The sequence below is a fragment of the Linepithema humile genome, chromosome 2, assembly GCF_040581485.1.
Source record: "Linepithema humile isolate Giens D197 chromosome 2, Lhum_UNIL_v1.0, whole genome shotgun sequence".
NCBI lineage: Eukaryota > Metazoa > Arthropoda > Insecta > Hymenoptera > Formicidae > Linepithema > Linepithema humile.
Window position 1 is genome coordinate 25,078,220 of NC_090129.1, and position 22,400 is coordinate 25,100,619.

The 22,400-nt window shown below is 35.5% G+C and overlaps 1 protein-coding gene across 5 annotated transcripts in view; it reads left to right on the forward strand.

The window, feature by feature from the left end:
* The window catches only part of cher (filamin-A), a 48,168-nt gene that overhangs the window by 8,071 nt on the left and 17,697 nt on the right, over positions 1 to 22,400 (forward strand). The window contains exons 4-17 of one of the 5 annotated variants that reach the window (XM_067349780.1): positions 5,442 to 5,785; positions 6,049 to 6,176; positions 6,643 to 6,657; positions 7,253 to 7,391; positions 8,073 to 8,357; positions 8,462 to 8,778; positions 9,020 to 9,446; positions 9,671 to 9,886; positions 11,041 to 11,428; positions 13,137 to 13,706; positions 14,582 to 14,926; positions 15,150 to 15,763; positions 17,302 to 17,600; positions 20,364 to 20,502. In XM_067349780.1, coding sequence (XP_067205881.1) covers positions 5,442 to 5,785; positions 6,049 to 6,176; positions 6,643 to 6,657; positions 7,253 to 7,391; positions 8,073 to 8,357; positions 8,462 to 8,778; positions 9,020 to 9,446; positions 9,671 to 9,886; positions 11,041 to 11,428; positions 13,137 to 13,706; positions 14,582 to 14,926; positions 15,150 to 15,763; positions 17,302 to 17,600; positions 20,364 to 20,502 — 4,226 coding nt within the window. Of the gene's footprint in view, positions 1 to 5,441; positions 5,786 to 6,048; positions 6,177 to 6,642; positions 6,658 to 7,252; positions 7,392 to 8,072; positions 8,358 to 8,461; positions 8,779 to 9,019; positions 9,447 to 9,670; positions 9,887 to 11,040; positions 11,429 to 13,136; positions 13,707 to 14,581; positions 14,927 to 15,149; positions 15,764 to 17,301; positions 17,601 to 20,363; positions 20,503 to 21,162; positions 21,289 to 22,400 lie in introns of those variants that run through there. The other 4 variants (XM_067349782.1, XM_067349781.1, XM_067349783.1 and 1 more) reach the window with 4 other exon arrangements.

Below are 22,400 nucleotides of genomic sequence, written 5' to 3' on the forward strand. Positions count from 1 at the left end.
TACAACTTTTGAGGACAACCAGAGAATAATAAATTAATCAACGGAATTATTATATGAATTATAATCGAAATCGTACAATTATAGTCTTTATTTATTCAGTGGAGTTACAGAGTTCGTTATTTGTGTGAACATATAATTTAAAAACTTCAATACTTCTTGAAAACTTAAATGAAGCAGACGTTGAATTGATCAAACTAACGAACATATCATCCATTTCCTCATTTCTCAGTTTGTTTCTCATTAACGAACTTACAATCAGGTATTAGCGAGCCGTGAACTTTCATGCTTGAGCGCAGTTCTTGAGAACTTTGCAAAAAGTTTATATCCTCGCTCAAGTAAGACTAATGTGTCTGATGTTTAGTCATCGCAATCTCAGTCGAGATGTAATCGAGGACCGTGGTATTAATGCCACTCGGTTATCGGATATCAGCGGAAGCTACAGTCGCTGTTACGCGACGGGCGCCGTGAAACCCGTTCGGAACGTATTCTGCGGGGACCACCAAAGAGCAAAAGAAAGAAAGTAGACGGTCTTATATGTAGATTGGGTGAAGGTCAAGCTCGCCTTGGTACCACGGACGTCTTCGCGTTTATTATGTGACCGATTCTTTGGTCTCTCGTTCTGCTGACTGAATACGCGTCTCTTTCGTCGAGCGGAAATGATCTCTCGACGTTTCTTCAATTGTGGCCGTTTTCGAAATACTTTTGTAGAGCATTAATGTGATAATATAATTAATCAGCATTGATATTTCGAGATGGCTTTTTCTGTAAAAGATTACTAAGCGTAAAAGACACAAAAGAGGCTTATGTGATAGTGCCTTGTGCTACTTTACAGCACAATGTAGTTTTAGTTACTTAAGAAAATAACTGTAAGCTTAATATCTGATTATGAATAGATTAATTAGTAATTTGTTTATTAAAATTTGCAAAAATCTGATATGCTCGTATATAAAACTGACGATTAGATCAATAATAATTTTTATTCTACATTTTAAAAAAGATTTATAAAGTTTTACATATAAGCGATTTTTATTAGTTGATATGTCAAAGAAAAGTATTATAGTTAGTCGAAATTTGCTTTTAATATAATTGGAGTTATAAAAAGCAGTGATGTGTCAAATAATTATATTTCTACGCGTAATTAAATGTTTGCAGCGCGTATATTCAGAGCGATTACTTTCACTCTCGAACGCAACCTTGACATTAAGGGATTGTACTCTTTATATATAAATTGCGTGAGACGTGTGTATTACACACACGCTAATTTGAGTTCCGACGATTGTTGAAATATATTCACCTGTTATATTTTGACGTAATCATAAAAATATTTTGCATGTATAAGTAAATACTTTTAGCTAAAATATTGTAAAATATTTTTTATCTATTTTCTGAGATAAAAATATTATACACTTTTTTTAAACTTTTAAATATTTTATAAGTTTTATAAATTGCAACATTTTATTTTTGCTCCGAGCTATGCAGAAATATAAACTTAATATAAATAAATGATATATTGTGCAATAATGAACATAAATAAATATAAAAAAACAATTGGATTTTATTGGAATTATATTTAATCAAAGAGAGGAAAATTTTCACATTTGAGATGTGGTTTTTTGTTTGACACACTTATCGATCGCATCTTGGCGTTCGAAAAGAAAAGAATGCATTGGCAGAGATTTAACCTGGCATTCTCTCTGCTCAGTGAGGTAATCTCTGGAGGATCAATGACGTCACCGTCTAAACTCGCCATGGGATACGTGTCGCTGGAAACGTCACGGGCGAGTCTATGCACGATGCTCGTTCGGATCTTTTAATTGCTCGTTAGAATAAGTGATTCAACAACTCGTATATGTCCGAGCTATTTATAACATTACACGTAACTTTAACATTTTGAAGAAAAGTCTACGTATAATCATTGTATAAGTATGCGTTTGATTATTAGTTATCAAATTTCTTTCGGTTAATTTAGCGCAAGAAATAATCGAATTAATTATTGCTATTTTTGTTATAGTTCTTTTATTTATAATACTTATCTTTCCTACAATTTGCAACTCAATTTTTCTATTTTAGACTCTCTCGCTTGTCTATACAGCATGTTTGGAAGAGAATTCAGGAATTGAAAGGTTTATATACGTTACCCTGATTCCGTCTGCTCATTCTTCTTCCTTGATTTAAGTGTCGCCGGAAACGACGTTCACGATGATCTGTTTGGGAGTTCTCGTTTTATACAACGAAAATTCCCGATCCGAGAATAGATCATTCCAACTACTGTCGGCCAAATGAAAGAGCAATAAAAAGGCCCGTTTCTGGACCCACGATTTTAATTGTTTCTTTTTTTCAACGAGCGATCCTTGAATTCTCGGAATCTATCGCCCTTCGACTCCTGCTAAAAGATTCCAGGATGCTAATGCTGTATATTTATGACGGGGACTAGACCGTATATTTATTGCATCATCGAATTTGACTTTGAAGCTCGCTATTCACGACGAATGTTTGAACAGCCGTCTCGTTGATACAACGGTGAGATAAATTTTTACCGTCGTTCTGCGAATCGTAAAATTTTAAATCTCCGGTAACTGCTCGTATGCATGTTTGATTTTTTAACCTTTCATTTAATGGCTTGTATAAGTCGCAAAATGTCGTAAATATTGGTAAGCAATTTATTAGTTATATATAATAAATTTACAGGAATTAATATAGAGATAGAGAATACTTTTAATTTTCGAAATGTAGGAACATAATTCTATAACAGACATTCGTATAATAGCTACTTTATAAATATTTTCTTATCTAAGAAAGTAAAACATCTGACTGTGGTTTATCATTTTATTAATGTTAAGATTCTTATTTAAAACTGCATTTTCTTTTAATGAAAATTTACCTCTGGCTTTTATTTGCACATATGAATGTAAATACCATGGAAATTTGTTGTGTGGAATTACTAAGGTCGAATACCAATCTTACTGTCGACATTTCCAAAATTAGTATCACGATGCAATTTTGGCATGTAATCTCGTTAATGAAATTTTGATCACTATCTCATTCTACCTCGATGCATTTTAAGCGCAATTGCTATTTCTATATATTATAAGATGCTATCGCATCGTCCAAATTGTTATTTATTATTTGCGAGATGCAGATTTTTATAATAACAGTTTCACAGGCAATATCATAAGATAAATTAATATCGTATAGTACGAAGTAGTGCGAAGCTTATTTTTATTTTCTAGAGAATTATGCTTACGAGCAATTAAAGCGAAAGATCGTATCTTATTGCAAGAATTGTTCTCTATAAAGATCTATAGCATTTGTGGCATTGGAAGCAAACATGTCCATTACCTAGTATCAAGAGGAATGTAATTGGCTTCTCTTTGCTTTTTGCTCATTAAGATGCGTTGATTGCCAGTGAATTACTGCAGATGAAAAAGCAACACGCGATTCGTCCAATCTCAATTCTCTCGTTTATATATATATATATATATATATATATATATATAGATCGATCCTTTTAATGAGAATTTTTTTATTATCAAATTTTTTAATTTTATATATCATACACATAGTATTACAATAACTAAAAGAGATAAAAATTGTAGTTGATTGGCAACTTGAGAAATTTATTATATTGACTGAAACTTTCTTTGCAGTATACTTACGAATGCATTTCTGTATCTCGGTTAAGTAAATTCGAAGGACAGACTCGACAATGGATATTCATTTCGAGTGTTCAAACAAAAGGGTACCTCCTTTAGTCGCATTTTCATGCATATTACGCGCAGAAAAGTGCATAATAACATTACTACATATTTGTATGCAAATATGAAAATTAATATTATCAAAAATTGTTGATAAAATTTAAAAACATGTCTTAATATTATGTACATTAATTTTATAATACAAGATAATATTCTTTTCTCTAAAAGAAAATATTTTAGGAAAAGTAACTTCTCTTTTCGATGTGATATAAAGATGTTAAATTTATGTATTGGTTCGAATTGTTTGTCATGCGGAAGCGCGCGCGCTGTGTTATTTATGTGGGTGGAAGACCGCTCGAGAATCTCGGAGGCTCGGCGTCGCAGGGTGAATTAGCTGGCGCTTAGCTGGTCCGCGTGTCACGGCGTTAACTACGTTTTTGCTGACATCACTCACTTAGCTCTCGGTAATTGCTGAAAATAGTCCGGATGAATCGTCATCGGCGATTCCGCGTCACACGAACAACACCACGGCGCGACGGTGAGACAATGTCGAGTGTCGACGGATGCCAGAAATAATCGCGGCGACTCAGATTCGTCTAAATTTGCGCAATCAAGTGCATTTTCAGCGTTATTTTTAAGTGATATAATCACGGGCTTTTTTTACCCTTGCGCAGAATATCGGAGCGTCAACGGAACGACGCGCTTTGCGAGAGAGTAACTATTAGGGTATCAGAAGGCAAATGCTTGTTATGCAAATGCTTCCGCTGTACGTGGTTGTATATCGCTGTAGAACTGTTTACACTACTAGTCACTTAAGCTTGAGATCAAGTATTGGTTTGCTCTCAAGATTAGTAAGAGAGCTTTGTATCAAAGCTGGCTTTATTAAAATAGGATCAGTCGCATTTAATATGATATTTCCGCGCTTAATTAATCTATATTCTTTTATATTTTGATCCCTTTTTAATAAATAACTTTAATAATAAATTTTGTTCAAATAATTGCAATTGATATTATTTTATACAAAATTCGCAGATTCTGCAGATACACACGATCGTTTGGCGATCGCTCAACGCGTGAATCACCGCGTCGAGGATATCTATTAGCACTTTCGTTGCGCAAACACGTATCACGCTTTTCGTTCGCTAGCGTCGTTTCAAAACGCGTATTGTGAAAGAGCGTTTTAGCTTCATTCCGTAAACGAATCGCGGAAAAATATTTCTCTAATAACGCCCACTTGCTCTTACTCACGTCGGATAATTGAGCGGTGATCGATCCACGGATGAATAATATGACTTTACGCAACAAGAAGGAATTTCTTCGCGAAAGAGAGGAAGTTACTCACTCACAATTAATGAATTTTTATACGTTTATATAAAACATTACTCAAGAAGTATTTATAGAGTTGAAACGGGAACGGTAAAATAAAAAATTCTACATAAATTTATATTTTATAGACTTAGAGTATAAGAAAAAAAAAAAAAAGATTTTTATGATAATGACATTATCACAATGCTATAATTTAATCTCAAATTGGAAACAGATGTTTCTTTTTGAAGATTATTAGTAACACAACATTGTCTTGTTAATTTGGCACTGTTGAATTCAGGGGAAAATATAATAAGAAGCTTTATAAATGTGATGCTTTTGAATTGAGGCCAATGTTTCGACATAATATTTGCTTAATAATAGTGTACAAGATTCGAAAAGCAACATCTCATTTACCTAATCTTTCATTTTTTCCCGCAGACTCCTCGGACATCGTAGACTGCAAATTGAAATTAATCCTTGGCCTAATATGGACCTTGATTCTGCACTATTCTATCTCCATGCCAATGTGGGACGGCGACGACAGCGAGGACAAGGGCGCAACCCCGAAGCAAAGGCTGATGCATTGGATCCAGTCGAAAGTGCCGGATTTGCCCATCACAAATTTCACCTCCGATTGGAACGACGGTCGTGCGGTCGGCGCGCTGGTTGATGCGGTTGCACCTGGTCTCTGCCCAGATTGGCAGGATTGGAACCCCAAGGATGCGATCCAGAATGCGTCTGAAGCGATGGGCCTCGCGGACGATTGGCTCAATATTCCCCAGGTTCGTTTTAATTAATTGATTTATTTGTAGAAATATTCAACTTTTCTGCGTGCTTAATTCTTTGTAAGTTGATTACAACTTTATTGTCAATCAGTTGTGCATTTTTGAAGATATTAATTTGATTTTAATCGATGAATCTTATATTTCAATCGAAATCTATTGGCAAAACGACTAATTGACTGTAAAAACTAAAAGAAATTTGTAGATGCGGTTGTAAATGAATTTTGAATTCTCATTGGAGCGTTGCGTCATTCTGGTTACAGCTCATTAAACCCGAGGAGATGGTGAACCCAAATATCGATGAGATGTCGATGATGACATACCTGTCGCAATATCCCAACGCAAAATTAAAATCAGGTGCACCTCTGCGTCCGCGCACAAATCCGAACAGGTAAGCACGATTTGTGAACCAATTGTACACTTTATCGCATTATCACAAGAACGTGTCGTATCTTTACTCGTAGCAAACTAGAACTACTGATAGCACACGAATAATTAAATGTAGTCTTTTTCTCGGTTACCAATCCAGAATATATTTATAAAATAAAAAGAACCAAGTAAAAATAATGTACAAAAGTTATCAGACACTATTTATATTGCGTAGAACTTATTTTTTGACTAAATATGATTTTTATTTTTTAAAATCATATTTATGTAAAAAATTTTGAAGTGTTACAATCAGTGTCATTTATTACAGTCTGGATCGTTCCGGAGTAGTATGAAATGATTGTATGTGATCGATTTCTTTTTGTATCGGCAGTATACACGGTAGAAAGATAAGAGACAAAATGCGTGTGTAAATTTCTGGTACGGTGACTGTGATTAATTAACCAATTTATTTCATTTCTCGGTCGCAGCATCCCACCGCCGCGGTAAGTCGCGCAGTATCATATATTTTGACATGTAACGGTTTTTGCGCAATTAATGTTCGCCGCCTTGGCCGTAGAGTGTTTGAAATTCATCTCTTTAACACAGTGCCACCTTTAATATCGCTCTTTTTGTATACATGTACACATAGATGCCTTATAGAGAATAAATAAAGTAGTAGTACGCTGGCAAATTCGCGGTTTGCAAACTTGTTGAAGAGAGAACGAGCGAGAGTTTGATTAGTTAGCAGCTGACAATCGTTCTACATTTTCTGAGTTTTGCGGCTAGATAGATTTTTCCCAAAGTCTATATGTGTAATTATTAATTATTACTTTCTTTGTATTATACATTTGTAAATAAAAGTTTTCGGCGAAAAATTGGACTAACCGAGCAAAGTAGTGGCCGCAGGTTTTTGCAGAACGTCGCGCGCTTGCAAATTGATTTAGAGAAGAACGGCGCAAATCACGTAATCACCGTAGCACAAAGCAATGCTTGTAGCTGTCTGGCAAATGGATTTACTTAACGTATTGATATAACAACATTGCGGCCGCCGGCTGGCAGCTCGTAATTTGTCTCTTCTCACGATGCTTTCTTGCGCAGAGTGCGCGCTTATGGTCCCGGCATTGAACCAACCGGTCCGATCGTTGGCGCGCCGGCCAACTTCACCGTGGAAACCTTCTCCGCCGGCAAGGGTAACGTCGACGTCATCGTTGATGATTCTAAAGGAAACAAGCTACCGGTAAGAATCAAGCCTCTGTCTGCTCAAGAGACGATAATATTCGATGTATGAATCTTCTATCACGTGCTCTTACAAAAAATATTCAATGTCTTCTTGCGAATAAAACGTCTTCTAGTAAAAAAAATACACAAGTTGCTTCCAAATATTTTGAGTAAATTTGTTATTTTGTTATGTTTATAAAATACATTTTTTTTGTATTTTAACATTGTATCTATAATATTTAAGAATTAAGAAATAAAAGGTTCGATAAAATTATAAATTTTTGTAAAATTAATTAATAACAATAAATTTTTCCGAATTTATTTTAATTAACCGGAAAATTAATCAAAAATATTGCTGAGAAAAAGCAAATATATCAAAAGTTTCGGGAACTGTTTCACTTTCTGTGAACCAAAACGTTGTGCGATTCGAATGCAGCAACCTGTATATGCCGTTCTAATATTAAATAGACGTGCTAATGGCGCTTATTGTTGAGTGCAAGGCCGGAAGTTAAGAGATGTTTATCGCAATCGGGATAATTGCGCCACAGAACGCGGACATGTATGATGTAATGACTATTTGTGTTACCGCGCGATGATTATTATCTCAATACACAGCATTTGCGATATATTGCGAGTTGAACGATCGCTGCTTCTCAAATGTCTATCCTGCTGAAACAAATGTCTCGATTGTGCTTTCAAGGTCGATATCAGATTCAACAAGGACAGGAATCTGACCTACTCGGTGTCGTACACTCCAAAAACCGAGGGTCCGCACAAGATAAAAGTGCTCTTCGCTGGCAGAGAGATTCCGAAGAGTCCGTACACCGTCAATGTCGAAGGACACGCTGGCGATCCGAGAAAAGTCACGGCGAGCGGACCTGGTCTGCAACCGGAAGGAGTCGTAGTGAACAGACCTGCCTTCTTCGACATTTTCACGAAGGACGCCGGTCGCGGTGTGCCGGAAGTTATTATCTTGGATCCGCAGGTGTGTGAAAAGTCTTGATATCGTTTATACTTATTATTACCGTCGAAAAATACATTATTATTATCTTTATTGAAATTTTATTTCTACATTTCATTTTATTGCAGGGTAGCAAACCAGCGATACCGGTGAAATTGCGCCAGACCTCACCAGACGTCTGGCGATGCGAGTACGTGTCACCAGTGATCGGTTTACATTCCGTCAATATTTTCTTTGCCGGGAAGCCCATACCCGGAAGTCCCGTCGGCGTCAACATCGCACCCGCCTCCGACGCGAAAAAGTGCAGAGCATACGGACGAGGATTGCTGCCGAACGGCGTCCGCGTCCAGGACGTCGCCGATTTTGTCGTCCTTACTAAAGATGCTGGTGAAGGTGTGCCGGACATTCGCGTGATCGGGCCGGGAGGCGTTAATCGGCCGGTGCAGTAAGTTCTTTTTCCTATTATTCTGCAGATTGTTGTTAAATTTAATTTATTATTTAATTATTTCTCTCTTTATTATTTTCGTAAAGCTTTATCTTTTTTATTTGATATTTTCTCAAAGAAGATAAATAAATGTAAAACGATTTAAATTATGCAAATTTTCAAAGAAAAGGAGATGGTGCGATGTTTTGTATACTTTATTTTATATCTAATTATTGACAAAAATTGCGTTAAATTATTGTAGAATGAGTACAATCGACGCTACAACTTACAAATGTCACTACACACCGGTTAAGGAAGGCCGTCACGTGGTGATGATTACATACGGCGGCAAGGAGATCCCCAAATCGCCCTTCGAGGTTAACGTCGGTCCTTACAAGGAGTCCAACATCAGAGCCTTCGGACCTGGTCTGCACAATGGTGTCGTCGGCCATCCGGCGAAATTCACTGTGGATACGAACGGTGAGACCGGTGCCCTTGGTTTCTCAATTGAAGGCCCGTCCAAGGCAAAGATTGAGTGCAATGACAATGGCGACGGAACCGCTGATGTTTCTTATCTGCCCACCGCACCGGGTCAGTATGCAGTCCACATCCTCTGCGATAACGAGGACATCCCCAAGTCGCCTTACATCGCGACTATCTCGCCGAAGACTGATTTCGACCCGGAGAAGGTAAATTTGCATCTCATTACAGTTGCATTGCATTAACAGATTTTTTCCACTCGAATAATTTATTTTTACACAATATCCTACGATTTCCAAACTTTCCTTTACTTAAGATAATGCGAAAAATATAAGATAGATTTTTATGTCTGATTAATGTAATATTGACTACATTAGTAACGCTGTTTGTATTAATTTGGATGTAAAATTAATACGCTAATTGTGCTTTGTAGGTCGAAGTTCACGGACCAGGAATTCAGCCGGAAGGTGTTTCCAAAGACAAACCGACGTACTTTACAGTAGATGCAAGGAAAGCTGGCCAGGCTGCTCTAGAAGTTGCCATTCAGGATGCTCTTGGAAGAGAAGTACCGCTCAGATTAGAAGACAAGCGGGATGGAACTGTCCAAGCGCACTATACGCCTACATCGAGTTCTCAACATGTTGTCATGGTATAAACAAAATGTTAATTTTCAAAATTTTTAATGTGTTTGAGATTTTTGCTGATACTTTAATCATGATCGCGATCTGTTTAATCACTGCAAAATTTATTACTACACATTTGTCATATTCTTTAAAGATTCTTTAAGATAATTGTAGTTATTGACATGAAAAACAAATATGATTTGTTAGCTTGTTTAGTTGTATAAAAAATATGTACATAAAAATCGACAACTTTATTGCAAAAACAAGAAAAGTCGGTCGATTTAGCGATATTTCTGTGAATATAAAAATATTTGTACAATTAAACTCGTAATAATGAAACAGCTTATAATGATTGATTAAAGTATTAATGAAGATCTGAAACAAAATACACTAAACAAAAACATTTCACAAAAAATAGGGAACTATTTTCAGACACTAAAAATCGAGTGATTTTCAAATCACTGAAACATGACGAAAAATCATCGCATACAAAAAATTAAAAAAATTATCTTAAAACTTGAAGTTTGCACTTTCACGTGTTTTAGACTGTTTTTCGAAAATTTTTTATTTTTACACTTCTAAGCCCAAAATAGAACATTTTGTTTTTAATATTACGTAAGATTAACACTTTGCAGTGAAAAACTGCGATATTATACCTACAAAACGCGTTTTTCTTATTTTTCTATGAATTTTTTTTTGTGAATTACGTGACTTTAAAGCAAAATTTGTTTTTTACGCTAATATTAATACTGATAATAAATTATTTTTTACAAAAAGAATTTATAGAGTTGATTGTAAAATTATGTAACTAGGACAAAAAAATCATAGCAAAGTTTAAAAAAATACATTTTTATAGGTAAAATATTGTAATTTTTGACATGTCCTAAATTTTACAAGAAAATTTTTTTATAAACAATAAGACGACCTATTCTTTCTTCGAATTCAGAAGTGAAGATAAAAAACACGTCTACAACACGTAAAAGTACAAATTTCAAGCTTTAAAGTGCTTTTTCAATTTTTTATCTGCAATGAAATTTTTTAGAAAGTTGCCCAATTTTGTGTGTCTGAAAAGTGTTCTCTATTTTTTGTAGAGTAATGTACTTTTACTATACATTTTCATGAGTTGCGAGAGTTTGCTGTAATCTTTTTACAATTTTGCTAAAATATCATATATTTTCAGGTGAACTATGGTGGAGTGGCCACGAAGAAATCACCATACAGAGTTAAGATAGCTTCGCCGTTGAATCCCGCTATGGTTTCCGCCTTCGGCCCCGGCCTTGAAAAGGGCGTGAAGTCGAACAGTCCCACGCATTTTAACATCGACTGCCGGGAGGCTGGACCTGGTAAACTGGACGTCAAATTAGTGTCCCCGGAAGGCCGGGAACTTCCGATTTCGCTGACGGATAATGAGGATGGTACATACACCGTGGATTACATGCCGCCTCAACCAGGAAACTACACGGTGAATCTTAATTACGGCGGTCTGAAGGTACCCCAGTGTCCCATTAAGGTCAACGTTCAGCCGCACGTGGATGTGTCCAAAGTCAAGGTGGATGGTTTGGAACCAAGTGAGTACAAATCCTTATTTTTTAAAGTCTTGTCTAAAATATCGATTACAACACGCTATTAATTTACTTAAAATTAAAAAATATTAAATTTATTATTTGAACAATATGTAAACACAATCGAATTATACCGAATTTTGCGAAAACTGTATTTGAATATTCTTTAAGTGTTATATCATGCGTCATTCAAAATTATAAAAACTTGATAGCGTGTTTTGATCAGTGGCTTTTTATTGCGTTATAATTTATTGTTGCTAAATAAAACAATGTCTAATTTTTGTAATTATTAGAATTGCTACATTTAAAGAAATTTAAGAATTAATAATCAGTTTTATATATATAGTACAAGATATTACGAAGAAATAATTATACAAAGTTTTAATTTATTAAATGAAATAATTTTTGCGTAATAGAAATTATGTTTCATTACATTTCTATTTTGATAATCGATTAGAATATAATCAGAGAAAGATGAATGGATAAAATTAATTTTACGATTGAGGTAAATTCTTGCACTTGGATAGAAGCACTGGCAGCGCATTAGCTCGAAAATAAATTGCATCAAAGTCGTGCTGTTTCCGGCGATCATTTAGAAAATAATTCCTGTCTCGTGGCGTACGGCCGATATTCTTTTCGGGGACTGCCATATCGTGGGTTGCGTATATTCAGCCTAGATTTTCGAAATACGCGCTGCCAAGGTCTTCGGATAGATATTTTGCTGGAGCGCAAACCGATGGTTTATTTATAGTGGCGTTCGCGAATTTCTCACAGTTGACACGCACACAGTTTCGCGTTTCGTCTAAAAATATTGCACTCGGTGCTCCACGTGTTGCGTCTTCCACGTAACTTTACCTGGAACTTTGCGGAAAAATGCAGCAAATTCGTCACGAACGTTTAGATGTTAATAATTAGTAAAAGAAAAAAAGAATAATATCTTTAAGATTGATAATATGTGATAGAAACATTTATGAAATTAATTTTTTCTCTAATTTAATATTTATTTGTAACATAATTATCAATTAATTAATTTTGTTATTTATTTTATTAGAAAATTTTATCAAGCGTTTACTGAGTTTTATTGAGTTTTTTTATGAATATAATGACGGAAAAAGTAAATTTTGTATTATATAAACTTTCTCATAAAATATCTTAATTAATTCACTAATTAATGAATATAAAACTTCAAATGATAGTCATAATGATGATAATAATAACGAGCTGCGCGTTAAATAATATTCTTACTTATTATGACCGATGGTATTTTTATGTAAAATAAATATGTTGCTATATATATAGTGTTTTATAATCGTGAGAGATCATTATAATTAAAATAATATTTTATTTAATTTACACGCGCATTGAGCTTATATATGTAGCAAGCGGCTTTTTCTCACAAATCAATGCATATTCAATATTTGCGATTTAACCGTTAGTATAATTTCGCGCGACGGACGTCCTTTCGCACTTGCTGGTGATATTGTTCGTCAAAAACTGAACTGAAATACAATTACAATTTCTCGAAATGTCACGATCATTCTATCGTGTTTATTCATCCTTAGTCATTCGATTGCTTTTATTGTAACTTTCTCTTCGACAATCGCCTATTTAACCGGCAAGTCGACGCGACGTCCGCGGGCCGTCGTTTCGTCACGCGAGCACAAGCGAAAGACGCATCGCGGCTCACCACGCGAACCCGCAAACGTCCTCGCAGCGGCCCCGGTGAACAGCCTGCAGCAGTTCCGCGTGATAACGCAGGAGGCGGGCAGGGCGGCGGACTTCCAGGTGGCGATCACGGCACCGTCCGGCAACCGCGTCAAGGCGCACGTCGTGCCGACTCACGAGGGCTACCTGGTCAACTTCACGCCCACCGAGCTGGGCGAGTATCTGCTGGGAATCAGCTTCGGCGGCGAGCCGATCTCCAACCAACCGTACCGGCTCACCTGCGTCCACGGCTCCGATCCGGGCAAAGTGCGCGCTTCCGGGGCCGGCCTCTCCCACGGCGTGGTGAACAAACCAGCCGAATTCGTGATCGACACGCGCGGGGCCGGCCAAGGTGGCCTCGGCGTGACTGTCGAGGGACCTTGCGAGGCCGCCATAAATTGCAGGGACAACGGCGACGGCACGTGCTCCGTTGCTTATTTGCCCACCGAAGCCGGCGATTACGGTATCAACATCACCTTCAACGAGCAGCACGTGCCGGGCTCGCCCTTCCAGGCGATCGTCGTGCCGGATGCGGATCTCTCCAAGATCAAAGTCAGCGGAAACGGCATCCAGCCACACGGTACCGTTTAAGACGGAGAGCGTTTTGCGAAGCTGAAAGAGTGCTGTGCTGATTTTTTATTTGCGTAATGAAGTTTTTTAACGCGTCTGGAAATTGTGAGATTTCGCTTCATGAAAATTGTCGATATTTGAGGAATTTGTATCTGGCATTCATGCATGTCGAATTTTATAAATTATTTGACAAATTGCATGTGCATATTCTGATACTTAAAAAATGTATGCCCAAGAAAAATTTATCATTGTTAGATAAAAAAAGAATTTGTAAACTTGAAAGGTTTTTCTAAGACGCATTAAAATCTTATACGTACGTAGTGATGCATGTATATTTTATGATTGCGCCTGTTTTTGTTGTGTTACATTATATTATTTTTTGCTTTAGATTTTATGATTGTTTTTAGCACGCAAATTTGTTATAAGATATTTGAATATTTAAAAAATGAGGAAATATACAGAACAAAAACTTTTAAGTTTACGCGTTTATTTGTCTTTTACAATTATAATCTTATTTTCAGTTTGTCTAATAATTGAAATTCTTAACTCCAACAATAATCTTATATTGAATCTTTATTTCTTCTATGTTGATCGATATTTATTTAAAAATTATATTTTATTTATTATTTTGTGATGCTTTAAAATGCTTTTTTAATTTTTCGTCTATATTTAAACGGTTAAAATTTAGTCATTTTCAAACCGTTGTAACTCGGCGAAAAATCATCGTAGACAAAAAATTAAAAAAGCATTTTAAAGTTTGTACTTTCGCGTGCCTTCAGTTGTTTTGAAAAATTCCTCATATTCACAGTCCTGAGCTCGAAAGAAGAACACATTGTTTTGTTCTTAACCACCTTTCTGATCACGTTGCATTCTTGAATCTTGCAGGTTTATTTGTGAACAAGCAAGCAACGTTCACAATAGACACGAGAGACATCGCTAAGTCGAAGACTGATGACGGTAAAGTGTCTTGCACTATAAACAACCCCAGTGGAGGAAAAACGGAGAAGCTCATCATCCCGCAGGGTGACGGTACTTATCGCGTCAGTTACACACCTTTCGAGGAGGGCTGTCACACTATTGATATACTCTACGACAACGTGCCCATTCCGGGTTCGCCGTTCTCCGTAAACGTACAGCGCGGCTCTGATCCCAGCAAATGCCGTGCGTACGGTCCAGGACTGGAGAAAGGCATCGTGAATAAGACGAACCGCTTCACGGTGGAAACCAAAGGTTTGTAAATCAATAGTTGGAACAAATTTTTAATATTATAATTTTATATAAAATAAATAGATATAAAACTTAACGCGTATAAATAAAACGACAGTTCTCAAACGTAAATGTTTCTTCGCAACGAAAATAAATCTAAATGCATTTCTGTTAACTTTTGTTTGTTAAGAGTAATTTGTTGGAGAGAAAAATAGCGAAATAGAAAATATGCACGATTCTTTTTCAGAGGCTGGCAACGGCGGCTTGGGGTTATCGATCACTGGCGATGGAGAAGTCAAGGCGGAGGCGAAGGATAACTATGACGGTTCCTGCACCGTCGAATACGTTCCTACGGAACCCGGTGATTATGAAATTGGCATCAAGTTCGCTGAACAAAACATACCCGGCTCGCCATTCAAAGTCGAGGTGATCTCGGATTCGGAAGCAAAAAACGTGATCGCTTACGGACCAGGTTTGCAGCCCGAGATGGTGCGCGAAGGTGTGCCGGCCAAGTTCACGGTGGACACATCGAAGTGCGCTAAAGCGGCACAGTTGGACGTTAGATTGTCGACTGACAAGGGACAGGCGCAGAAGCCGCAGATCAAAAGCAAAGGCGACGGTTTGTACGAGGTGACGTACCAACCGCCGCCCGCCGGAAGCAACGTGCACATCGGCGTGACCTACGACGGCGAGGACATCAAGGGCAGTCCGTACAAGATAAAAGTCCTGCCTACCGTGGAACCCAACAAAGTCACTCTGTCGGGTCCGGGAGTGTCACATGTTTGCACCGCTTCCTTCCCTACTGACTTCGTCGTGGATACTTCTAACGCCGGATACGGCGATCTCGAAGTTCAAGTTGTGGTGAGTGCAATATTCTCTTATTCAATATTATTACCGAGACATACTTGCCTTTGGAAAGATGTTTCAGCATTGCTTACTGACAATAATCAATCAATAAATAACTGAGATTCTCATATCGCTAAGATCTTTTCATAATTATACACTTTAGTCTTGTTGTTTTATTCTGATTTTAATATAGCTATAAAATTTCAAAATTTTGCTAAGATTATATTATACATATACCTTTTTATTAAATTTATTTAGGCTGCATTTTTTCACTTATTTTTTTTTTAAATATGTTCTATTAACAATTTTGAAAGCCCACGATTGAGTATATCGAGTATACCGATGATGAAGACGAGCTGTTGTAAGATAATAATTCTTCACATCTCGAAACCTCACTAACGAATTCCACTGACGAAGAAACGGACGATTAATGTCATCCGGATAAAATTAGTCATTCTTTTGGAGAAGGAGAATTGTTCACAGATTTAGTTACTTCAATCTCCAGTCAGGATAAAATCTTCGAAATGGACTGAAATTTTCATTAATTTATATTCTACAACAATAGTAACAAAAATCGAATAAATTTTTTATAAAAAAATTGAATTACCAAATTTAATTATTATTATATTATATTATATATATTATTATATTATTATATTATTATTATTATTCTATTATATATTAATATATTATATATATTATTATATTATTATATTTGTTAAAATATATCGAGAGATGGCAGCAAAAATCTATTAATTCTTTATATTTAATCCTCATTAAAGCTTAATTTATTGTAATATATCATTAATATCTAATATAGCGTTACTGTGTAGTTTATAAAAATAAATATTTAAGTAATTGATTATTATAACCTATTCTTCACTTGCGCGCGATAATTATGAAAATAATGAAAATATATATAAGCGTATAAGGAGATTTAATGCAATATAAGATGATAAGATGCATTCTTTTCTTAAATATTTTCGAACAAAAAAATTAATACAAATATCAATTAAAGATTAAGAGATTAATTAAAAAGAGTATAAGAAAAAATAAATGAGTAACATAAAAAAAACTAATAGAAGAGAATAATATTTTTATTTATAATTTATATTATTTTCAACTTTCGTTTTATAAACTTCTTTCTTCTACAAAATTTCAAAATTTAACTCTTGACCGATCTCTGTACATGTAGAATCAATACATAGATATTTTCAATATCACTGATAAATTTATTTATCACCAGATTATTGACATATCCTCAAATTATTTTTTGATACCAGTCATACATATTTGAGAAATCCTTCCTTTTATTTGCCAACCACTACAACGATTACTCATATTTATCATCGCACGGTCCGCTTGATTTAGGTTGCTAGCTGAGTAACCAAAACACGTCTACGTACCAAAACAAATTAAATGAGTCACGATAACCAGAGCAACTTGTCAGAGAGATGGATATATCGGCTATCGAATGACTTGCGAATGATAAAACAACTAATAAATCTTGCTCTCCGCAGGTTACAATTATTTTAAAATTTTGCTCGTTACAGGGTCCGGATCAGGTACCGCGCAAGGTGCAGGTGCAGGATCTCGGTGACGGAAAGTACAAGGCGACGTATCTGCCGGACGATTGTGGACGCTACAAGGTCAACGTGAAGTACGGCGGCAAGGAAGTGCCAGGCAGCCCGGTTAACGTGCAGAGCGTCTCCACCGGCAAGGCGGATCAGTGCAAGATCAAGGAGGGTATTCAGCACACATTGGCTCAGGGCGAGGAGTACTGCATTACAGTCGATACTGAAAATGCAGGCCGTGGTGCAGTGACCTGCCGCATCCGTTCCACTTCCGGAAGGTAAGCACTCTGCATAATCCGTCCCGATTTAAAGCTGGTTATTTGGAAGAGGTGAGTCAGAGAGAGAGAGAAAGCGCCGGGAGAAACATCGAAATTTGTTCTCGCAATTGTCGAAATATTATCGTTACAGCTTATACACAATTTATCACACGGAGAAAATATTATAAATAATACAAATATACTTTTCTAAATCTTTCTGTTGTTTTTTAGTTATAATTAAAATATGCATAAGAAACATTTTTTTACGAAAAAAGATATTGTGCAATATTAAATATATAAATTTATCGATATTTATATTTAAATTAATTACTTTTTTAAATAGTGTTTTTTTTAATAAAATTAATGTACTTTTATTTCGCTATCTGCAAAATTATTTATTAGAAATCACATTTTTTTTTGTTCTTCAATCTTCTTAAATTCTTTGCAATTCTAATTTCTAATAATATTTCTGTGTAATTTTTGTATCTGGATTGATATTCGTGTTAGAAAAATACATGGTGAGGGTAGGTAATATTTTTACCGCATTCTTCACCCACTTGCGTTTTTCAATCTTCGGATTGAAGATTCAAGACTCCAGACAAACATTCCATTTTATTTTGAATATGTCGCGCCGTCGTAATCTATTATATTTATTTTTAATTTATAAACGAATTCAAGAAAGAGATTTTTTTTATTTCTATGCTTATGTCATTGCACAGGCATTTTGAGCAAATTACAATTATTATATTTTATTACATTTATTATATTTTCTTACGATTATAAAGTATTTTACATTTTTCTGAATTCTGATTTTACTCTGAGAATTACTATAAATTAGTTTTTTTAAATAATTAATAAATTATTTGATTAATTTTGTTATTTGCAATCAAACTACTAAGAATTAGAAATTTATTGCATCAAAGATGCAATTTAGAATAATACCACTTCCGAGAGTGATCAATAACCGCATATTGAGCTTAGTACATGGAATGTAAAGGTGTTAATGACTAGTCAGCCATAAATCGTGTAACAAATCTGAGAGATATCAGGATCATGGCACGTTGCCATTACGAATGTCGTGTACGAGGTGGTAATACGCCTTCGTAGTTCGTTGCGAACCTCCGGTCAGTTGTACGCAAATCCATGTCGATTATCGTACCGCAACATTGAAATTAAATGTCAGTTTGGTTTAATCCGGAAGCGAAATGTACCTTTAATATGAGTTGGCATCGTCGGCGAAGAACGCCAAGTTGAATCGAACAAGCATGATTATTTAGTAGCGTGATTTTGCGACATATACAATGCGGCATATATATTTTTCTAAATTGTACCCAATTCTACAGAAAAAATAAAGGAATTTTTTAATTTGGCTGCAAAACTTTCTCATTTGCATAGTCTATTCGTTTTATAGCGGCAATTGTTTTCTTCCATCGAGTTGGAAATCAATTTAAATATTTATTATTGACAATTACTGAAATATACAATTACAATTATTGACCACTAGTCTTATAATTAAACAGACTGAGTATTTTTAACAAAGTTTTTTTTACATAATACAAAAAATTAGAAAATATTATCTAAAGTGCATGTTACATTTATAAGAAGAAATTTCACACAACAAACATCCATAAAATTAATAACATGCAATTTATCTTAATCACATAATTACAACAGAAATAAATCATAAATTGTACAATGAAGACAGAAAGTAACAACATTTCAACCAGTCATCATCATATTTCTCGTTATAGAACTTGTTTATCGCGCTGTTAGAAAAAACATAGTATTGCCACGTGCCTACGTACGATTATGTCCATCGTGAATATTTTGGGATCACTTAAATTCCACTTGCTATCCTACTTTTGCATCGTATGCATTCACGCATAACCGGCGCGTTCCCTCAAAAATTTTGTCACAACTCTAATCGAATCGACTATAAATGCTTTTTGAATGCTGACAGTAGTGCGCAGCTGCTATCTCATAATTCATCGTAATATCCTGCGTTGTTCGAGTTGGCAGTGACTGTCTTTCTGTCGAGAAGTAATTTCAAAACGGGCCAAATTTTTTCGCGTAATATAATGAGCAACAAGATGTTATTATCCTCTTCATATAATAAACATGATTTCTCAATTATATTTTATGCGCAAATAATTGTTTATTAATTTATAATCTTTTAATGTAAAGAATGAGAGAAAGAGATATCAGCATTTCTTTTTGTTTATTTTCGTGTTGAGTTGTTTGCCAATAATTAAACAAGTTTTGAATAATAAAAAAAGAGATATGTTTTTTGTAAAAGAAATGTATGACTGTATTCTACATAAATTAATAATATATTAGTAGACTTGTGGGTTTTGCATAATAAAAGAGAATTAACAAAAATTGTTGTTAAGATATAAACGGAAAAATATTTTTTAGTACATAATTTAAAAAAAATTTTATTACCATACTAATTAAAATTATTTTCTTGAAATGAGTAATAGAATATAAAAGAATTGAGAGAACTTTTCCACTTGATTTGTTTGCAAACATTAAAGCCAAATATAGGCTTTTTTCAATTCTATCGGGAAAACAAATTTTATGTAAAACTTTTCTCTTTGCGGGACACTGAATAATCTGAATAATAACTGAATCTCGCGAAACTATTTGAAACATTTGCACAGTTGATTATAGAATAGCGTCGCAACGGTGCCATGTGAAAATTTGCTCGAAAATTTCTTGAATGGATCTGAATTCTGTATTTTAATCTTATGAATAATACATCTCGGCTTCTGTCTGTGATTTTAGTGAAGTCGTTGACATTGACATAGAAGACAACGGTGATGGCACAGTTAACATTTACTATACTGTCGCCGATGCGGGCGACTACACCCTTAGCGTCAAATTTGGCGGTCAACCAGTGCCCGAAGGATTCTACACTTTTACGGTGAGTAATTTAATAAAATTTATCCGCATCTCTTTTTAATCGAAGAACAAAAAAGTTGTGATTATTAACTCTGTTTAAAAGTCATTGCCCAACCGATGTTAATCTCCATTTTACATTTCGCAATTATGTCTACTGTGCAAAAGAAGATCTAGCGTGACTCGTTCAAATTTCCTCGTGTATTTATACCGCAAAATGTCTCGGTAAATGTACCGGATCTATCCACAGTGAAATACAGAATCATTACGCGAAACTGGACCGTGAAGCGCGCGTTAATGAAAGTATCGCGTATTGCTACCACTTGAGGCCAAAACCCATATTATATTTAAATACGGGCTGTCTAAAAAATCGTACCTATTTATAATTATTTTTCAATTCGCAAGAATATTTTGATTTCCAATTACACATTTCAAATGCGAAACATTGATTAGTTAAAAAGCTTGTGAATTTTGATACATATGTGTGTGTGTGTGTGTGTGAAGTTATCTGTCCTGTCGGTTTTCTTTGAAGAATCGCAAGACAAAGGATGCGTGAGCAGCAGCACGTGTCTCCCCTCGTAATCGCCTTCTCGATACGGATGCCCGGTGCTCGACGACGAGCCCCGGGTGGGTGGGGCGCGAGGTGTATCTAACTATAGAGGCAACACGTAGTGCAGGATATTGTCGCGTAGCCTCCAGCGAAACAGTCCACTGCGAAGGCTCATCGGGACCGCATCCGCCGGCTCGTTATCGCACAAATTCTCGCCCCTCACGTGGACCCTGTCGCGCAATAACACAAATTCCGCTCCAAGTAACGTCCGCACATACACATATACATATTTCTATCTCTCTTTCTCTATCGGAGCATATCTCTCCCCCACCTCCATGTGCATGGACTTCCTCTGGTTATGTGTCTGCATGTGTGTGCGCACGCGTGTAAGTGCCTCCGTCATCAAGTGGTCCAGAGTGCCTCCGATCGCAAGTGCTGGAAGGTCATAATTCGCTAAAAGTGGAGAGTTACAGAGAATGTTTATTAACCCATATGCTACACACCGTTTGAGCATCTGTACAATAACTGCGAAAAAACTCGTAGCTGATTTTTTTTTAGAAATTTCTCATTTTTGTCGAAATACGAACATTTCGTAATCTCTCATAGATTAAGTTGATAGTACGATCAGAGATACACAGTATCATCATAAAGCAAAACAAAAATGATCCAATGTTACTTCATAAATCTGTTTTTTTTTTTTATTTATTATCAATAGATTGACAAATGTGGTGCAGACATTATATTATAGGTCTTTGTTGTTAGACGTTGGTTGTTTTATAAGCTATTCTCAGTAGAAATAGACAAACGTGGCCAGACGTTTTATGGGTCTCTGTTAGTAGAAATAAACAAATGTGATCAGACATTTTTCTGTACGTCGGTCGGCTTTTTTCACCGCCTGTCAGTAGAAGAAAACTAACAGAACCAGACGCAACAAAGCATGGAAAAGTTTACTTTTTCTGACATTTTCTTGTATTTCTTTCATTTGAGCATCTTTATCTCAACATTTGATTTTTTTACCGTAAAATGAAACGCGGCGAATTATAGAACAATGGAAGCCGGTGATATAAATGCTTGCATGTTCATGCGGTCGCTCCGGCACTCCGCGCACCTGTTCAATTAATTTACTTCAACAGAGTAGAGACATCATTGTTTCGAAGTATGTGACTTTTCTCTTGGTCAAATGATATGTCTGCTATTTTTATTTTTATGTTCTTATTGAAAATGAAAAATTTCCGATATCTAAAACAATAATTTAAAAAAATTGTTAATTATTACACTATTATTATACTTCTTTTGTTACATTTATCTGCTTTTTTTTATTACATATACATTTTTTAACGTAACATTTTAGTGTTTATTTTTTATCTATTTTG